We start from the raw sequence: 17,569 nt of genomic DNA on the forward strand, positions 1-17,569 counted from the left end.
CACAGAAATGTGGCAGCCGACATTCGCTGCAGAACATGGAATAAAAGCTTAAATGTGAGGAATACTGAGTGAAGTTTTGCAGAATGATTTAAGATGGATAAGTCTTTATGTTTAGTGCCGCTCCCTGAAGTAAACGGTTGGATACTTAGAAACTCCTGGGCCTGAACGCCAAAGAAAACCTTCAATTTTCAGACTTGCACAATTGAGTTTTAAGAGAGCGATAATGTGCTCCCATGTTGCACCTCTCTCCAGCCCTGCCAACTGACTGCTTCACCTTTCAGTCTGTGTGTAAGGGGGGGGGGGAGAAAGAGAATTTGACGACTTAGCAAGATTGTGCCACTAAATAACAGCATTGACACAGTGAGGAGGGTGTGGCTGGCGCTCGCAGAGGTGAAGTCAGGGAGGGGAGGAATGTTGGCTGAGGATGAAAGCGGGAGCGCAGGCTGGGATGTGTAATAACTCTCCACACATCAGCCCGTTGGTATAATAAGCCGGATCCTAGAGGCAGGAGAAGAGAAACGAGGAAGAGGCATGCCAAAACATCTCTCACTCTGACGTGTGTGTGTGTGTGTGTGTGTGTGTGTGTGTGTCTGTCTGTCTGTCTGTCTGTCTGTCTGTCTGTCTGTCTGTCTGTCTGTCTGTCTGTCTGTCTGTCTGTCTGTCTGTCTGTCTCTCTGTCATTGTCTAGTGAAACTTCGAGCTATAAGTTGTTGTTTTTTTTTCCAGTCACTGTGTGTGTGTGTGTGTGTGTGTGTGTGTGTGTGTGTGTGTATAAAACCTTACCTTCCGTGCAGTCCACAGTGACAGCAGAGTCTTCAAAGAGTCCTGTCAAAACCAAGATTAGTGAGTAAAGAGGGGCCCGTGGGCCTCGGGGGGAGGGGGGGGGGCAAAATAAAAATGTATCCAGATCTTTTACTTCAATAAAAAATACCAGTAGAAGAAGAATTTAAAGTCCTAAGTTTTACTCAAGTGATATCATGAAAATGTACTAAAAAGTAACAGAACAATGTCCCCTGTAACATATTACTGATTACTGATGCATCAGCAGCGTGATACTGTTGCTGCTCCAGGTGGAGTTAGGTGGAGCTATAGGTGCCGCTATTTAGAATTTACAAGCAGCGACCATTAAATAAATGCAAAACAATGTAATGTAAATGTAGTTGTGGGCTGTAAATTCTTTATTAATGTAGAGTGTTTATCAGCAGTTATAACTTCTTCCGTGATGACAGATTTGATTTTGTTACTACTTTGTTTTACTGTGTTGTCTTTCATGATCTTTTTTCTGTTTTGTTTTTGTGCTTTCAAACACATTGTGTGTTACAAACCATTTATTGCATGTTTTTATTCTGCTTATAAAGGCTAAATAAAGTGTTTCCATTTACATACAGTTAGGTAGCAGTTCCTCCTCTAACGGCCATAGGTGATGATTAAAGAGGAATAAATAAAGTTAACACACACTTATGTGTCTTTCCTCTAATCTTTGCCTTTTGTTATACAGTGGACATTTTCCCCTCTTTGATGGAGCTGCTAACACTTCATCTGAAACATGACAGAGATGTTTGTTTTTTTTATTGTTTTTTTTGTTGTTGTTGTGAGGAGCCACAAACCAAAACGAGTTGCGAAACGTCTGTTTTAATCTTTAAAGATTCTTATGAGCTTATTGGTAAAATCCTCAGTTGTCAGACAAAAGTCATGGAGTGAAAAAAAAAATACAACATTTACCTCTGGAATTGAGTGAAACAGAAATAGGCCTATAAATTAGCTGAAAGTGGAAATAGTCAAGTAGAGCAGCCTCAGAAATGTAGGCTACTTGAAAAAAAAAAGCTACGTAGTTAATTTCTACAACTGAGCACCAGAACACCAACATCCACCACAACCATCAGCCTGACTCCATGAGGCCTTGTCAGCTTTAAGAGATTCCGACTGCATCTTGTGTTTACTGCTGCTTCAAAATAAAAGTAATGATGCCTTCAAAGTGTCAGTAAGAGTCACTAAAGCTAAAGGGGAATAAAGACTTCATATGGTCCAGGCTACACTGAAATTAAAAGCAGTTATCCTGCTTGATTAGTTTGATCTGCAGAGGGCCCACACTTTGGATAATTGTAATAATCTTCCGCAGTTTGTTCTGGTCGTCGATCGAATATCATTAATATGGATCCAGTGATTCCTCTGGAAATGACTTCACGCTACAGCAGCCTATAGATCTATTTTATCTGGTGATCCTGAGGGTTTAGTCGTTTAATCTGAAGCAGGCCCACAGTCCGGGATTTCCACCTTAAATGAGCATAATGACCGTGAGCTGAGTGAAATTACAGTGTAAGAGTCTCTGCTCTGCTAAAATCACAACTTCTCAGTTTCTCAAGAGGAGCGACGTTTGTTGTAATTGTCCCCCGTGTGGGACCACAGGCGGTGCGCTCAGCTCGTGTACGTGTGTTTGCGTGTGTCTTCTTTTCGTGTATCTAAAAAGGTTTTGTCGTTGTTGAACTAAACTCAGAGAGAGAGAGTCTTATCTTCAGCTTCATTTTTAGCGAAAATAAAAACAGAAAAAGAAGAATAAGGCTTTTTTTTTTCCTTTGGTAATCGGATTCTTGTGGATCAGTGTAAGTGTGTGTTTAATAAAAATAATTTGGTTAAAAGGGTCTGCGGCCTTTCAGCAGCAGCTTATCAAGTTAATTTGGTCTGATCCGCCTTATTTTGCCTTTGGCACGCGGGAGGAATTGTATTCTGGAAAAGCGCCGATGGTTTATGAGCCAAACCTGCCTTGGTCCTTTTATAACCAATCATGCGTGGGCAGTTACTTTAACAAATACAGCCTGTGTCTTTATAATCACGCGTGATTGCAAAAATTAAAGATATGCCTATTTTTAATTTAATTTTATGCGAGAAACGATCTTAACCTAAAATACGTCTGTAGACTTGTAAATATTCTGGTGCCTATAATGAGGATCACGTGACTCAAAGGCCGTAAGACAACCTCTGAAATTAATAACAGTAACTAACTGATATAAAACGCATTTTATTTTCCTGTTGGTTTGATTATTTCTTTTTAATTTCTAGTCAGTTCTTTAATTTTAATAAACTGGGCATCTTGAACTAGACAATTGTTGACTTCATGAAAGGACTCGGCGCCTGTAGATGTTTTTGTCCACAACTTCACATTTTGCTGAATCACATGTTAATGGATAAAACGGCTCCTCACTTAAGACCTCTTTTCAACGTGAGAGTAATATTAAGGCCTATTCTCTGTTACCGAACCCGGAGGAGCCGGTCCACCGCCGGCGCTGGTTGTGATTTGTTTGACACGGTGCAGCGCCGCAGCCAATGAGCGCGCCGCGTGTGACAAGTGGAGGCAGAGCGCGCGGTGTGAGCAGAGCCACAGCGCGCTCTGAAGGAGAGCAACACACTCCGACAGCCGCTTCACAACCCCGGGAGCAGACGAGCACTGGACTGGTTGTTCTGGACCGAGACAAAAGGAGGAAGAAACGGCCCAGTTTAAAGGATTTATTATTGTTTTTATTATAATTTTCAGCCTCTGTGTCAGGAGTTCCTGTGTCAATTTCCTCTGAGTGAATCTTGGCTCGTCATGCGTCTTGTCTGTTTCAGTTGGACTCTACGTTTTGAGCTCTGAGCGATCTGGATCCTGCAGCTGGGATGTAGCGGAGGGCAAACCCACACAAACCAGCTCCACCGCCTTTTCATCAGACAGGAATACAGCGACATTTAAAAAGGTTGATGTCGGTTTATGGAAACTGAGACACTTCTCTGAAAGTCTCCTGACTCTTTAACGTTGATGGTGGGTTGCCTTATGATGACTCCCGCCCGGAGGTCTTAGCTGACCCTTCTTATTTCCCTCCACACCACTGCCCCTCACCCCAATGATGACTATGAGCTCTATTTCGGACACTTTAGTCCCGCCTGATCCCTCCAAATCGGCGTTTTTGGAGTTTGGCGGTCACGGCTACCCCGGACACCCCGGACACCAGCAGCATTCCCCCGGTTTGTCCCACAACCATTATCCGGTCCACGGTCTTCACACCGTCGGGCCCTCGCAGCACGACGGGCCCTTTTCCTCTGGTGCATCCTCATACGGTCGCCCGCTGGGATACCCTCCCTACCACAGCCCCGTGAGCGCGCACCACCCTGGCCCCTACCTGCCGTACCAGCACGGGGGTCACGGCGGCGCGCTTGGACACACCAGACTGGAGGATGCGGGTATGTTTATACACATTTTCATTGAAAAAAAGGAAACACAACTATTTGCACTTTACTTTTGATTCTACTATTTGGCTTTATCACCAACATGCCCTCAGTGTTTACCATGCGGCATCCTGGCTCATACAGGCCTAACAGTTATATTAACGTAGAGCATTTAGGAACGTCTCTTCTGGTCGTAATGAAACTGAAATGATTTTTACTGAGCCCATCATACTAAATCTATGTTTCATTAATAAACCATTGTGATGGTTAAAGTTAAAATTATATAGAATTTAGCATCACAGACAACATTGTATGGATCAATAGCAACAAAATAATTCCCAGAAAAAGCTGCGGCTCTTCCCATATTTCTTCTTCAGGGCCATTAAAATAGTTGAAGTGCGTCAATAGAACATGAAAACATGAAAATAAACCACAGTGGAGAAGGCTACAATAATTGGATCCACACTCAGGTCTGCCACAGCGTTGTGTTTAATGTACTTTGGGGTTGGACGGAAGATGAGTTCAAGGCCTGCACACACTGAAACTCTCCACAAGAAGCAGCCGACACCGGCCCTGTGGTGTCCCGCAGCGGGCCGGAGCTGCTCCCTCTCCAAACCCAAATCCTCACCCACCGTTCCCCAAATAACAGCCTCCACACTCTGCTGCCTGCGGCCTATAATAATAATAATAATAATGCTAATAATAATAATACTTATACTAATACTAATAATAATAATACAATTAATAACAATGCAATTATTAATGATAATAACAATAATAATAAGCCTCTATCATTTTCGCACCTAAAATGATTAAAAACATAATTGTTGAGTTGACTTTAATTAAACCAAAATGTCAAATGAACCAAAAAATATTTCCTCTGCGTGATAGATTTAAACTATATTTCAAAATAAAATGTCAACGATCCTAACCTTCACGAAGAGACAGATGAGTTCATTTAAAAATATCCTATTATTTTTCATTTCTTACTGACACATTCACTGAGGAATATTGATTAATTTAAGCAAATTCATATACAGGCGATTCTAATTGAAATATGCACTTCAGAGCCTAGAGTAGGCCTAACGATTATATTTTATGGCTTAAATAAAAAGTTACATAACATCCCATAAAAAACGAAAGAAATCTCATAAAACGATATGAATGGTATGATTTGAGGCAAGAGCAGAAATCCACATGGCACATACAAAAACTAAAGTCAAAGATATTACATTTATAGATCCACTCATTTTATAAGACCCTCACAGATATTTGGTGAAGAGCAGCAATTAGACTGCTGTCAACTATCATATACTATATGTTAGCATACATTACTTATTAGCAGATGCACGGTCTGATTATATAGGCATCTACTACTACTACTAATAATAATAATAATAATAGTTTTAATAATAAATTGTTTATCATAATAATAATAATAATACAGCTTTTCATACACATTCAATTAAAGAAATACTTGACTGCAGGCGAACGCACCTTGTTTTTTCTTTCTTTCTCGTTCAACCCAAATGTTCTGTTTGGGGCTCCTGGAGACCCTGTTTAACCCGTGTAGTCCACATCCATCTTGGTTAATTTTTGCCAATATTTGATTTATTAACGTTCATCTTTTATCTTTGTTCAGCACCGTTTGCACTGTTTTGTCAAATTTAACCAAGTATAAAGCTGTCAGGAACCCACAATACAAGACAAATGACAGTAGTGTGTGTAGAAGTACAGGCGTATAGTTTCCCTGTTCATACACACAAGTACAGCAGATACAGTAATGTTTATCTACATGTAAAGAGATTTTATCCCAGTTGGTTTTCACGCCTTGTTCATTGAAAGTCTACGGCCGTAAATCACTGAAAGTATGGATAATTCACAATTTTAAAAAGTTCTTTCAAAAGATTTTTTACATCAAACATAAATGAGACACTGCGTGAAAAAGCCCCACATCAGCACTTTTAACGGGCTTTCTCAGCCTGTCCCCACATGATGTATAAATAAAGTTATAAATAAATCAAACAGCAATGAGCAGACAGACTCCAGCTCCAGAAACACACATAACATTATTTTATTATCATTACATTTCACAAAATATCCTGATGACATGTTATAGTTTATATTGTTGATCTGTGTTGACAGTAATTTTTTACAACATCCAGTTCCCAAATCAGTTTAATCAGAATCTGGGACTGGAGTTTTCTGACCCTTTGTTCTGTTCAACATAAGTAATGACTGCAGGAAAACACACTCGACATTTATTATGTCTGTCAGTGCTTTGGCACACAGAAGAAAATAATACTTGTTCACATGTACCTCATATGACATATAAATCAAGGCTTTATGGTTGTCTGTATGTTTTCAGTCCAGTTTGATGCAAACAGCAGGGATACCTCCGCATCTCTACGTATTGGGTCTTAATGAGGTTAGAAATAGAACAGAAAAAATGAAGGAGGAAAAAACGATTTATTTTACAATCATTGTTAATATTATTATTATTATATTATTACATATATAGCAGTGTCGTCTGTGGAACCGAGATAAAGGAAATGTCAACAAAATGTCAGGGTTAAAATCAGTGATGCTGATCGGAAATGTATGCCCTCTTGTGTTTTCAGCGTGTCAGTCTTTTTTCTTCCTTTGTTGAGCTTCTTCAAAATGCTGTAAGTGTAGTTTAGTTTTCCTCCCCGGCGCTGCTGAGCGTCAGTGCGGTGCTGCTGTCTCTCTCCTGAGCTGCAGCTCAGTTACACTCTGAGCGTCTTGTGGGGCCTTGGCTTGTTCACAGCTGTTCTCTCCTGCCACTAGAGGCTATGAGCAGATGTCATAACATAGATCAGTGTGGGAGAACGTACACACTTGTATATGCTTTCTCAAAAAAAAAAAAAAAAAAACAGAAAGAAAGAGAGACGACTCTCGGCTGAGTTGCAAGTATCACTGAACAAACTGAACGAACTGGTTGGAGAGGACCCATTGTCATACAGATTCGTTTTGCTGTATAGTTATATAGAATATATGTTACTGAGTTCATCGCAGCTTGGGAGAAAAATCTACATCTACACACAAAAATCTAAGTTTTAATTACATTAAAAATCACTGGGTCAGTCTTCAACGTACCGCGGGTTAACTTACCAGTGGATTGTTGAGACCCAGTGTCCGTCTTATTTCTGTATCACTGTTGAGTCACTGGATCAAACAGCCTTTGTGTTGGGTGTTTTTCCACCCATGGGTGCTGGGTAAGTTCATCTGTGCTATATTCACCCACGATTAAGCAATTTTAGAGATTTTGAGTGATGAGAAGTTATGATTATTTCATATTACACAAATCGAAAAGCCCTACATTTTGTAACCTCATTACAAATTTGTATCTTATGTCACAAATCAAATGCCACAACCACTGTTTTTATTTTTCCATATGGTGCTAAAATTTTGGTAAAATTTTGGTAAAATTTTACATGGTTAAGGTCAGATTCACCGTCAGTTCTCTATACTACAAAAAAAAAATTTTTTTTCAAACATAAATACAAATTCTCTGTGAGATCAGGCGGAAAACACAGTACGTTTCTATATTTCAAATATATATAAATATATTTCTGGATATGAGTCTCATATATGTTCTAATGTTTCTGATCAGGCTGATCAATATGAAACACCTGGTGAGTAGGACAGCACAGCAGGCTCTGGCAGAAGTAACAGCAAAACCTGTCAGAAAAAACAAAAAAAAATGACCATATGTATAAAAAAGCAGGACGGTTTAATTTTTGATGGTCCAAACCATGTGGCATCTATTTTCTAAGCATTTCATGAGCATAAAGGTCTCTGTAATGCTAAAGTCAAACGTGTGTCCCCGCTGGAACCCCTGTGTTGATATTTATCTCTTCCCCAGAGCACGAGAAGCCCACAGCGGTGATAGAGAACGGGGAGGTGAGGCTCAACGGGAAGGGGAAGAAGATCAGGAAGCCTCGGACCATTTACTCCAGCCTACAGCTCCAGGCGCTCAATCAGCGCTTCCAGCAAACCCAGTACCTCGCCCTGCCCGAGAGGGCCGACCTGGCAGCCAAACTGGGCCTGACGCAGACCCAGGTAACGCGCTGGATAACGCACACACACACACACACACACACACACACACAGAAACAGACACAGAATAAGACAATGTGGACAATGTCTACTCTTTGACATTCAGAACAGAGCAATAACCCATCCTATTTTAGCCTTTAAATAAATAAATAAATAAATACATTTCCCCATGAAAGCAATCACCAAACGATGGAAAAATAGGGAAGTAATTATTCTAATATCAGGAATATTTAAATATATTATGTTGCCGAAGGTAAAAACATGAGAGAGTCAGAATGATTTCTAATAAGGACTAAGTGTTGGCAAATTTTTCTAATTTCCAAAGTATAAAGACACAATGTGAGGATGTTGACCAAGATATCATTTGCATGTATGATTATATTGTTACAAAGTACAGAGTGTCAGGTAGTTTTTTGCTGAGGGCTGAATAAAACAGGCAGAGGTGCATTCTTCTCTGCTGGTGTCACCGCATGCTCCTGCAAGTGTAATTAGGTATGGCATTTATAGATATGTTTTAATGTCATGTGAGTCAGTCTTGAAACCGACAGCAAAAAAAAAAACCAAGCTAAAACAAAGAGGTGGGAAATGCAAATCACAAGTTCAAAAGAGTAGGAGCCTGTGTGTGTGTGTTTGTGTGTTTTTGTGTGTGTGTGTGTGCGTGCGTGTGCGTGTGTGTGTGGGTGTTTACACGTGTTGGGTGTAACTGTCTCTTCAGCTGAGGTTGAGGAGAAGACTTGTTTTACCACTGATCATCTTCCCATCTCAGAACTTTCTGTTTGTCTGTGTACACACACACACACACACACACACACACACACACACACACACACTCACGCAGTCACAGGAAAATGAAAGCCAAACGGCAGCCATTTTGTCTGTCACATGAAGTCACTGAATCCACGCTGGATGTTGTCATGTTAAACAACCGATGATTTTTCGCCTCTTGTTTCACCATTTGAGCTTCATGTTGCATTTTTATCAGACGTTTGTAATTTAACAATAATTCACAACATTTTCCTATAAACAAATATTTGATTTGCCGCACTCCATTGGTATTAGACAACAGCAGCTGATGAAAGCTCTGATAGTGCCTGGGAAGTCTGGGAAAAATCCCCAGATGAACAGGATACTGACGTTGCGCTTTTATTTTTTTTAACCTCACCCTAAACTGTCTGAAAATATTTTTTTTCCTGTTCTTTCCTGCCTGTGAACTGTTTAAAACAAATTTCAAACTGTGTTAACACAATATAATGACAATAATAATAATGATAATGACACTAATTATTATTATTATTATAGTTTGTGATCAGATATCTTCACGCTCGTGTTAATTGGCGTGCACTGTTTGATGGCTTTGGCTGTGATTCTCATTTCCTGAATATCTATTAGAGAAATACATGACACCATTATTAGCTACAAGCAGGAAAACACTGGGGTCATATCATTATAAACGACATGGTGTCATTCCTAAATTGTCTTTTGAACAGTCACCAGCTGTCTATTTCACTAGCCTTACTATTTATTTCATAAGGTAGTTCATGTACAGTACTGCAAACTATTAATGCTGTTCATCAATAATTTTATTTAAAATGATTTAATAAGAAATTAATTTACAGAACACATTTAAAGCCATTTAAATGCTTAGCTCAATCTGATAAAATTTAACTCCACTAGTTAGAAGCTGAGGCAGCGGCTAAGCTAGTTAGCTTCAGCAGTTAAGATTACAGATTAACATTTCTACGACATAATTACAGTTTTACATGATAAAGCAGATGTGAAAAAGGCAGATTCAGGTCTTAACTCAATTTTGATTTGATATGTTAGCTAGTTTTGACGTTGTGGTGCAGTGTTGTTATTATATGTAAATCAGTGGCTCATCAGTTCTTGACATTATTAACATACTGTCATTAAAAATATTCTGACCTGCTTTTTGCACTGGGAACAACAGTGAGCAGGTGAGGAAACATTAGATAGGATTGTTTGCGAATACGTCATCTGAAATATGATATGTTTGTGTGTGTGTGCGTGTGTGTGTGTGTGTTTGTGCGTGTGTGCGTGTGTGTGTCTCTGTGTGTACTGGGTATACATAAGCAGCTGATGTCATCAGATGAACCGTCCTAATCCCTGAATTCACCACAGCAGCTCTGTTTACACTGGGAGTAAGAGATCATCCATTCATCTGACTTTGTCTTTTGTAGTGGCAAAGTGGTTTTGAATGTGGTCTGCTGTAAGTCATACATGCGTGCTTACCAAAGAAGCACATTGTTTTTGTTATTATTATTTACCTTTCGTTCCTTACCTTTCCCCTGTGTGTGTATTTTCTCAGGTGTTTTGGATTAGGGAAAGTGGTTTAACAGACTGCATTACAGTCTTTACAGTATGTCAGAGTTCAGCTGATACTGGAGTGCAGTTAAAGGATAAATGGCTGTAGTTTGAGGAATGCAGACACATTTTTGTGGGCTTGGAACAAAGAATGTGGGCACTTTTTTTAAACCACTTTTTTCTGTGAATGCTTGCCCTGGATTATGTTTCCCTTTTTGGAGACAAGGCAAAAAGTCAGTGTCAAGATGAGGCCGTTTTAAATGTAGCAACACTACAAAGGGGTTTCCCAACGATTTTCTTCAAAAAAATGTTTTCAGTTTTGGTTTGACAAGCATGACTGAATTTTTGAACCGGTTTTACAGATTATTTATTATTTATAAACTCGGTCCTGTATCCTAGGAATTATGTTCATATTGGACAATTCCACGGCTCATGATTTGAAGGATTATTTCTAGGAGTCGTGTCATCACTGTGAGGTTGCCAGGCAACCAGCAGAGACTCCATGAAGTCAGTGCTCAGAGAAACACAACTATTAAACACACAAGGTGGAATTAGGTGGATTTTGTTACCTATGGACAGAGTTGGGCTAGCTTTTATTATCTGGATGCTAAGTGAAGCTAACCAGCTGCTAGCTGTTGCCTGAGGCCACGTTCATGACATTCGCTCTTCACGACAAATGCAGCATTCATTTGAATGGGGGATGTGCGCTGATGCAGCAGGGTAGCTGTCGAGGGATGGGGGGGAGGGTCGTCCAAAACGATGCTACATCATTGAATCTGTTTCAACTCTTGCTGAAACCCGGATCAACATGAACACTGTATTTCTGCCGTTTACCTCGAGGTCATCGCTGTGAAACATTTAACATTAGCCGCTGTGATAACTACCCAGAATTGTAAAATCCTGTCTGTGAGTATTAAAACCACTGTGCTGTGTTTTGGTGTCTAATAAGCTTTTAAACACATGAATCCTTTTCCTCCGACTGGGCCTCCCAGTTTTTCATTGTCTCGTGTAAATTGCAGTGTGATGCAGCCTGGAATTTATCATTCCCAAAATGTCAAATTATTCCTTTAAGCAAGCATTTTAGTTGCCTAACTTTAGCACTACTTTCACCATAGTTCATTCTGTCTTAACCTTAAAGGAAAACTCTGGTCTATGACAACTTGGGTTTTATTTCAAATGATCCAGCACTTCTAGTGGATCAAATTCTGATCATACAGACTCATTTCGAGGTATTTGTGATGTTTAGAGAAAGTTACACAGCTGTTCCTTTTCTAATGGTTGCTTATGGGAAACTCCCTGTGATGGGTGTTTCAAACAGACAGTTTAAGGTGATATTTTCTCTTCCAAGTGCATCTGGGTTGTTTTCAACCTGTTTGTTTGTTTGCCTCTTCATCCTGTTGGCAAACTGTACTTTTCCTTCAACCACCTGATAGTCATCATGTGCAAATATTGCACATTTTTATCTTCTTCCCTTAGGTTCACATAGGTTTTTAGTTTAGATGTTTATTAGTGCTAAATGCATTAGAATATTACTGTTGGAAACATTTGTGGAAAAAAACGGTATTACTTTAAAAAAATATTATAATGCAATTTTGTTTTTGCGGGCTTGTTTTCTCTCTTCTGGAGTAAACAGTAAACACAGAGACAGAGAACAGCTTGTACTGAAACACGCATTCATGTTGCTCTCAGTCAGCTGTAATTAGTGTATTCATATGTGACTATACAAGTGCATACAGTATGTACCGTGCACACATTCCTCACATGCATGGGTCCTCAACACACAAACACACACACACCTCCATCATGCATGTACTCAAACATATGTAGCTTGTGTCCATTTTCTAATGCATATACACATGGAAACATAAACACACACGTGCACACACACACACACACACACACACACGCACACACACTTTAAGATAGTGATCATACAAAAAGTCTCTCTCCTGCCTTCATGCCATTAGGCTGCCAGCCAACCACTGACCACTTTCCATCGAAATCTCTAAAGTTCCCAGACGCAGCTGAGAAATGGCACGTAGCACAGTTCTAACGTTTTCCCCAGAAACTTTGACTCTCTCTATCTCACTTCATCTCTCTCACACACACACACACACACACACACACACACACACACACACTGCCCATACAGTTTCAAATGGAAGCCTTTTATTTCTAAAATAAAAAACCTCACATGATAACCACTGATCAAATTTATTCGTCCATATACTTAAAAATATACAGACACACACGTTCAAATTCATGGGTGAATATGTTCACGCACACACACACACACACACACACACACACATACATGCACACTCTCAGTGGCACCTGGCCTGCCTCTCAGCCACCCTCCTCCGCTAATGTCGGTGTCATTAGCCACGCTCTCAGGGAAGCTGTCAGCTCCGTGTTGCTGCTGGAATATGAAACCAATAATTACAGCAGAAATCCTCTCACTGAGGCTGCATTAACTTAACGTGCTGTTGATTGACTCCTGGGCTCATAAGCTCCGCTCCACATACTCACTGTAGGTTTTCATCTGCGAGCCGCCACTGTTGTGTTGCGCTCCAGGTAATTATTACACTGCAGGCATTGCGGTTCGGTGGCTGTCATTATTATTACATTAGACTTTAGATTAAAGAGGCACTCACAGTTTTGTCGAGGTTTTCGGTTTGTAGTAAGGATTTTCTTTTTTTACTGTAAAACTTGGAGAAAGAGTTTAAAGTGAAACTAGAAGTCTGTTTCTGAATAATAGCATTATGCGGTGTAATTATAATGGTATTGCATATTTATGAAGTGATGGTTTAATTTTATATATTTACCACCATCCATACTTACTTCTAACAGGCTGTGATTGACGTCAGCAGATACACTGGAACAATAGAGATCAAATTAAATGTCAGATTTCGCTCTGCGTGACGTCTTGGCTGTTCAAACTGAAAGCTGGGTGTGAAAGTTGGGTGCCTTTTCTGATTATTGGGTAAAAGGATAAATTTTTTCCATATATTTAGAGTCAATTAAACCAGTCTGAAATTAGTTTTTTTATAGAATAGAATATCTTCCATAAACCACTTCAACCATCTTCATAAATACCCATAAAATCCCAGGGTAATAATTCCCAGGACTGTCAGTGTGGAGGAGAAAACAATTCCAGTGCCAAGGGTGTTTTCTCCTCTTTTCCCTCACCCTTTTATCTTTCTCTCCTCTGTTGCTAGCCAGAGCTGTTTCTCCGCGCAGCACCAGTCCTTTGGCCGTTCGTGCTTTCCTTTACGGCGCAGTTAAAACCTGTTTCAGACAAAAGTATCGTTCACTGACTGTGTGTAATTATTGATGATTCATCTGGTCCCGCTAATCTGACAGGTTCCCCGAGAGGCATATTCATGTAATTTGATGCTCAATTTGCAATTATGATGGAAACACACAACATGCTAATTATTTCAAAAACAACACACCTGAATCATCTCTAACCACAGTTTAATGAATGAAGGTATATTCAGCTCAACATTTTGGTCTGTTGGAATAGTATCATGTCTGATCATCACTGTTGGAGTTCAGTTATATAAACTTTAATAGTACAGCATTAGACAGGAATCACAGTGTTCTACAATGACCAATAACCAATAATCACGCTCCATGTGCTGTGCGTTTCCAGCTCCTGTTGTGTCACAGTATCATATAGTATCATAATAGTTCAACAGGGGCAGTGTGTGTGGTAGACAGTAGGAAGTGATGCTATTATATGCCTTTTTTAATGGTATTTTTTTTTCCTGTTGGCTTGTTGTGCTGTTACATTTTACTATCACTTGTCTGTTCACCTCATTATTACGTAATTGTAGGTAATTTTATTGCAGTGTTATTCCTTGAAGGTGTGTTTGTGGCTCTTGATGTTTGGTTTAGCTAACCTGAGACGAGCAGCTAAGATATGAAAGCATTAATATTCTTTAAGCTCAGGCACAAGGGCAGATATAGATAGTTGACAGCTGGCATTAAACTTGCAGCCATCCTTATGATGGTCTATGAACACGACTGTTGAATGACAGTAACTTTTATATCGACGCACTTTAAAATACTTTTTGGACATTTTATTAATCAGTAAGTATAATGTGTAATTTTCCGAATACATGCAGATCACTGAATATTTGAGCATAATATTAGAGCAGCATAACTGACTGTTGCTCTATGATATTTATTATACAATACATTCACTGACCCAAACCTAAAAACACATCACAGGTCCATGAATTCAAACTGAGGCTTGGATCATATAACTGCACGGTCCCCATTTTGAGTCTGGCTCATGAGGACCTTTGTTGCATGTCACCCCTCCTCTCTCCCCTAACTTCCTGTCTCCTCTCTAGTGTCCATGTATAGGCAAATGTGTGAATCAGCTTATAACTCTTATCAACCCGTTTCCTTTTCCTTGTCTCTCAGGTTAAAATATGGTTCCAAAACAAACGATCCAAATACAAGAAGATCATGAAGAACGGACCCTGTGGACCTGAGGGAGACCACCTAGCCCCCCCACCGCCGTCCTCCTCCTCTCCTTGCTCTCTGTGGGACATCAGCATGGCTGCCAAAGGCGCACCGGTGCACTCTGGAGGATATATGAACAATTTTGGACACTGGTACCCAGGACACCAGCAGGACTCCATGCCAAGGACTCAGATGATGTGACAGACAAGAGGACGCAACTCTTCTGGGACAAGTTACGGATTTATGCCAGAAAGCTGACTGGTGCTGTTAGGGACACAGATATGGTCTGAGCCACTCTGGAGGCAGAAATGGTAGAACTGTCAGAGATGTAGTGCGGTGAACAGGTATTGTTTATAGCAGAGATGCAGCGATTGCAGTTTTCTTAGGCAGATTCCAATTTCCGATCTCCTGACCTGCCGATTCCGATTTTGGCCGATTCCAGTTTTCTGTCTAAGAACTATAACTGACAGCTACACAAACATTTTGTAACTTTCCTTTAATGGACAATTCAATTGTATATTCATAATAAAACATTGACTAAATAACTGGGTGAAGGGCTCTCTCTCTCTCTCTCTCTCTCTCTCTCTCTCTCTCTCTCTCTCTCTCTCTCTCTGAAAAAGGGTAAACAAATATCACGTGACCACTTTCTGGTGGAGAGTCGTTAAACTCTTTGTTTTCTCGGACCGCTCATCAACAGTGGATGATTATTATCATCGATGGCCATTAACCAAGCCACAACAGCAATGCTGGCGGTGTGGAAAACACCTGCAGCAGTTCAGCGAGGTAGCTGTCGTGCACAGGTGGGGTCAGCAGAGGGCAGTAGTTTTAGCCGCTTTGTCTGTGCTAGCTTCTTGAAGCTGGACATGTTCATCGTGGTGAAGGTGTTTTAAGTGTCTTATTAAGTTCGTCGTTCTGAATGTTTTTGTGGTTCTTCCTCCATCGTTTACTTTGACCTCACAGGTGTTACAAATTGCGAGCTTTATGTGTGTGTGGGTGTGTGGGTGTGTCTGTGCCGCTGTGTGCACGACATGGGGCGCATGAACGGAAATGTGACCGACACAGAATCTGATATATGTGAGAGTGATGGCTAATCAAGCTAAAAACTGTCCGACTCCAGTCGCCGGCAGATCGATTAGTGCGTCTCTAGTGTGTAGATCCCTTCAGGCTGAAAAAGGCAGGAAGAAATAGATCAGCTAAAGATATAAAATTCTAATGTATAAACAGCTACTACCTGCATTTGCATTGGTGATTGTCAAATCATGATTCAAAATCAACATAACAGATGACCAAAACTGGTCAGTGGCTCAGCTGTACAAAGCTACAGCACAGATGCATGCTGGGTAACTAGTCTCTGCTTTAAGTACTGACTTCAACACCAAAGAAATCATGTTTTTTTTTTTCATTATTATTTTTATTTCACTGTTATGTTTTTATTGTTCATTTTGCCAGTTTGCTAATTTGAGATTTTGCATATCTGACTCCGCCTATTAAGATTTATAGTTATTTTTTTTGCCTTGCACACGTCTTAATTAGAGGATAATAATAAATGATCAAATCCAGCTTTACAGTAGAAGTGAAGGAGACCGATGGTCAACAGACAGACCCAGGAAATTCCTTTACACAGCAACATCCGTCCATGTCAGAGTGTGTGTTTTTTAACATTAGCTGACAATAGACACTGGTCATCCCTGACTGTGTAAGGCTGTAGCAGCAACCCATAAGTGAACTGAATGGGATGAGGGTTTGTTTAATTGCTTATTAATTCAACCTTTTATTTTGTAAGGGGAAGAAAATGTTATTTCTTCAAATATCTCCATCAAAAGTCACATAATCTCTCTTTAAAACAGCCAGTCAGGTTATTTCTGCCTCCAGAGCAGCTCCGCCTGCCAAGACGTTTTTGGTGAAGCTACAAGCTAACGCCAGTCACGTATCTCTACGTTTGGACATTGCAGGTTTTTTCTGTCTTTTCAGTGGGGCATGTAAACTTGTTATAAAAAAAAAAAAAAGGGGTTTCAGGGTTTTCTTCATGGTTGTTTTTTATTGAACCATACTGATTCTGACAACCCTCATATTTGTTAAAAACAGATCAAATTAAATAAGTAAAGAAAAGATTAAAGTTGTTTTGTTTCTATTTCGTGTATTTCATGAATTCTGAATTGTGTTTTGTGTGACACTATGATGGCTCTATGTAGCTTATAAGCTTATAAAGAGCCAATATCAAACAGGTGATCACAGCACCAACAGGTGTTCTGATAAGGTAACCAAGGGGAGAATGGAAACCGGTACTTTATTGGATCTTTAAGTTTTAATTGAGTCAAATTATATACATATCTAAAATATGATTAAGCCAAAAAAGAAAATGCCAGAAATTCATTTGAAATCCTCATGTACACCAGGTCATTCAGAACTAAAGTGCTGATTTTGCAGTTCCCATAATTAATATAATTGACAAAATTAAAATAAGTGGGCCTCACACTCCTCGCAGCTTGTTATT

At 39.9% G+C, this 17,569-nt stretch overlaps 1 protein-coding gene across 1 annotated transcript; it reads left to right on the forward strand.

Annotated features, from left to right (window-relative positions):
• Positions 1 to 2,676: 2,676 nt before the first annotated feature.
• On the forward strand, positions 2,677 to 17,206 carry LOC111662423 (homeobox protein Dlx4a-like). The gene is made up of 3 exons (XM_023416277.2): positions 2,677 to 4,212; positions 8,084 to 8,280; positions 15,034 to 17,206. The coding sequence occupies exons 1-3, from the start codon at positions 3,876 to 3,878 to the stop codon at positions 15,274 to 15,276; spliced, it is 777 nt and encodes a 258-aa protein (XP_023272045.1). The 5' UTR covers positions 2,677 to 3,875; the 3' UTR covers positions 15,277 to 17,206.
• The last annotated feature ends 363 nt before the right edge of the window (positions 17,207 to 17,569 follow it).

Source organism: Seriola lalandi, unplaced genomic scaffold (genome assembly GCF_002814215.2).
Source record: "Seriola lalandi dorsalis isolate HSWRI2012SDOR001 ecotype SW California unplaced genomic scaffold, Sedor1 jcf7180002054563, whole genome shotgun sequence".
Taxonomy (NCBI): Eukaryota; Metazoa; Chordata; class Actinopteri; order Carangiformes; family Carangidae; genus Seriola; species Seriola lalandi.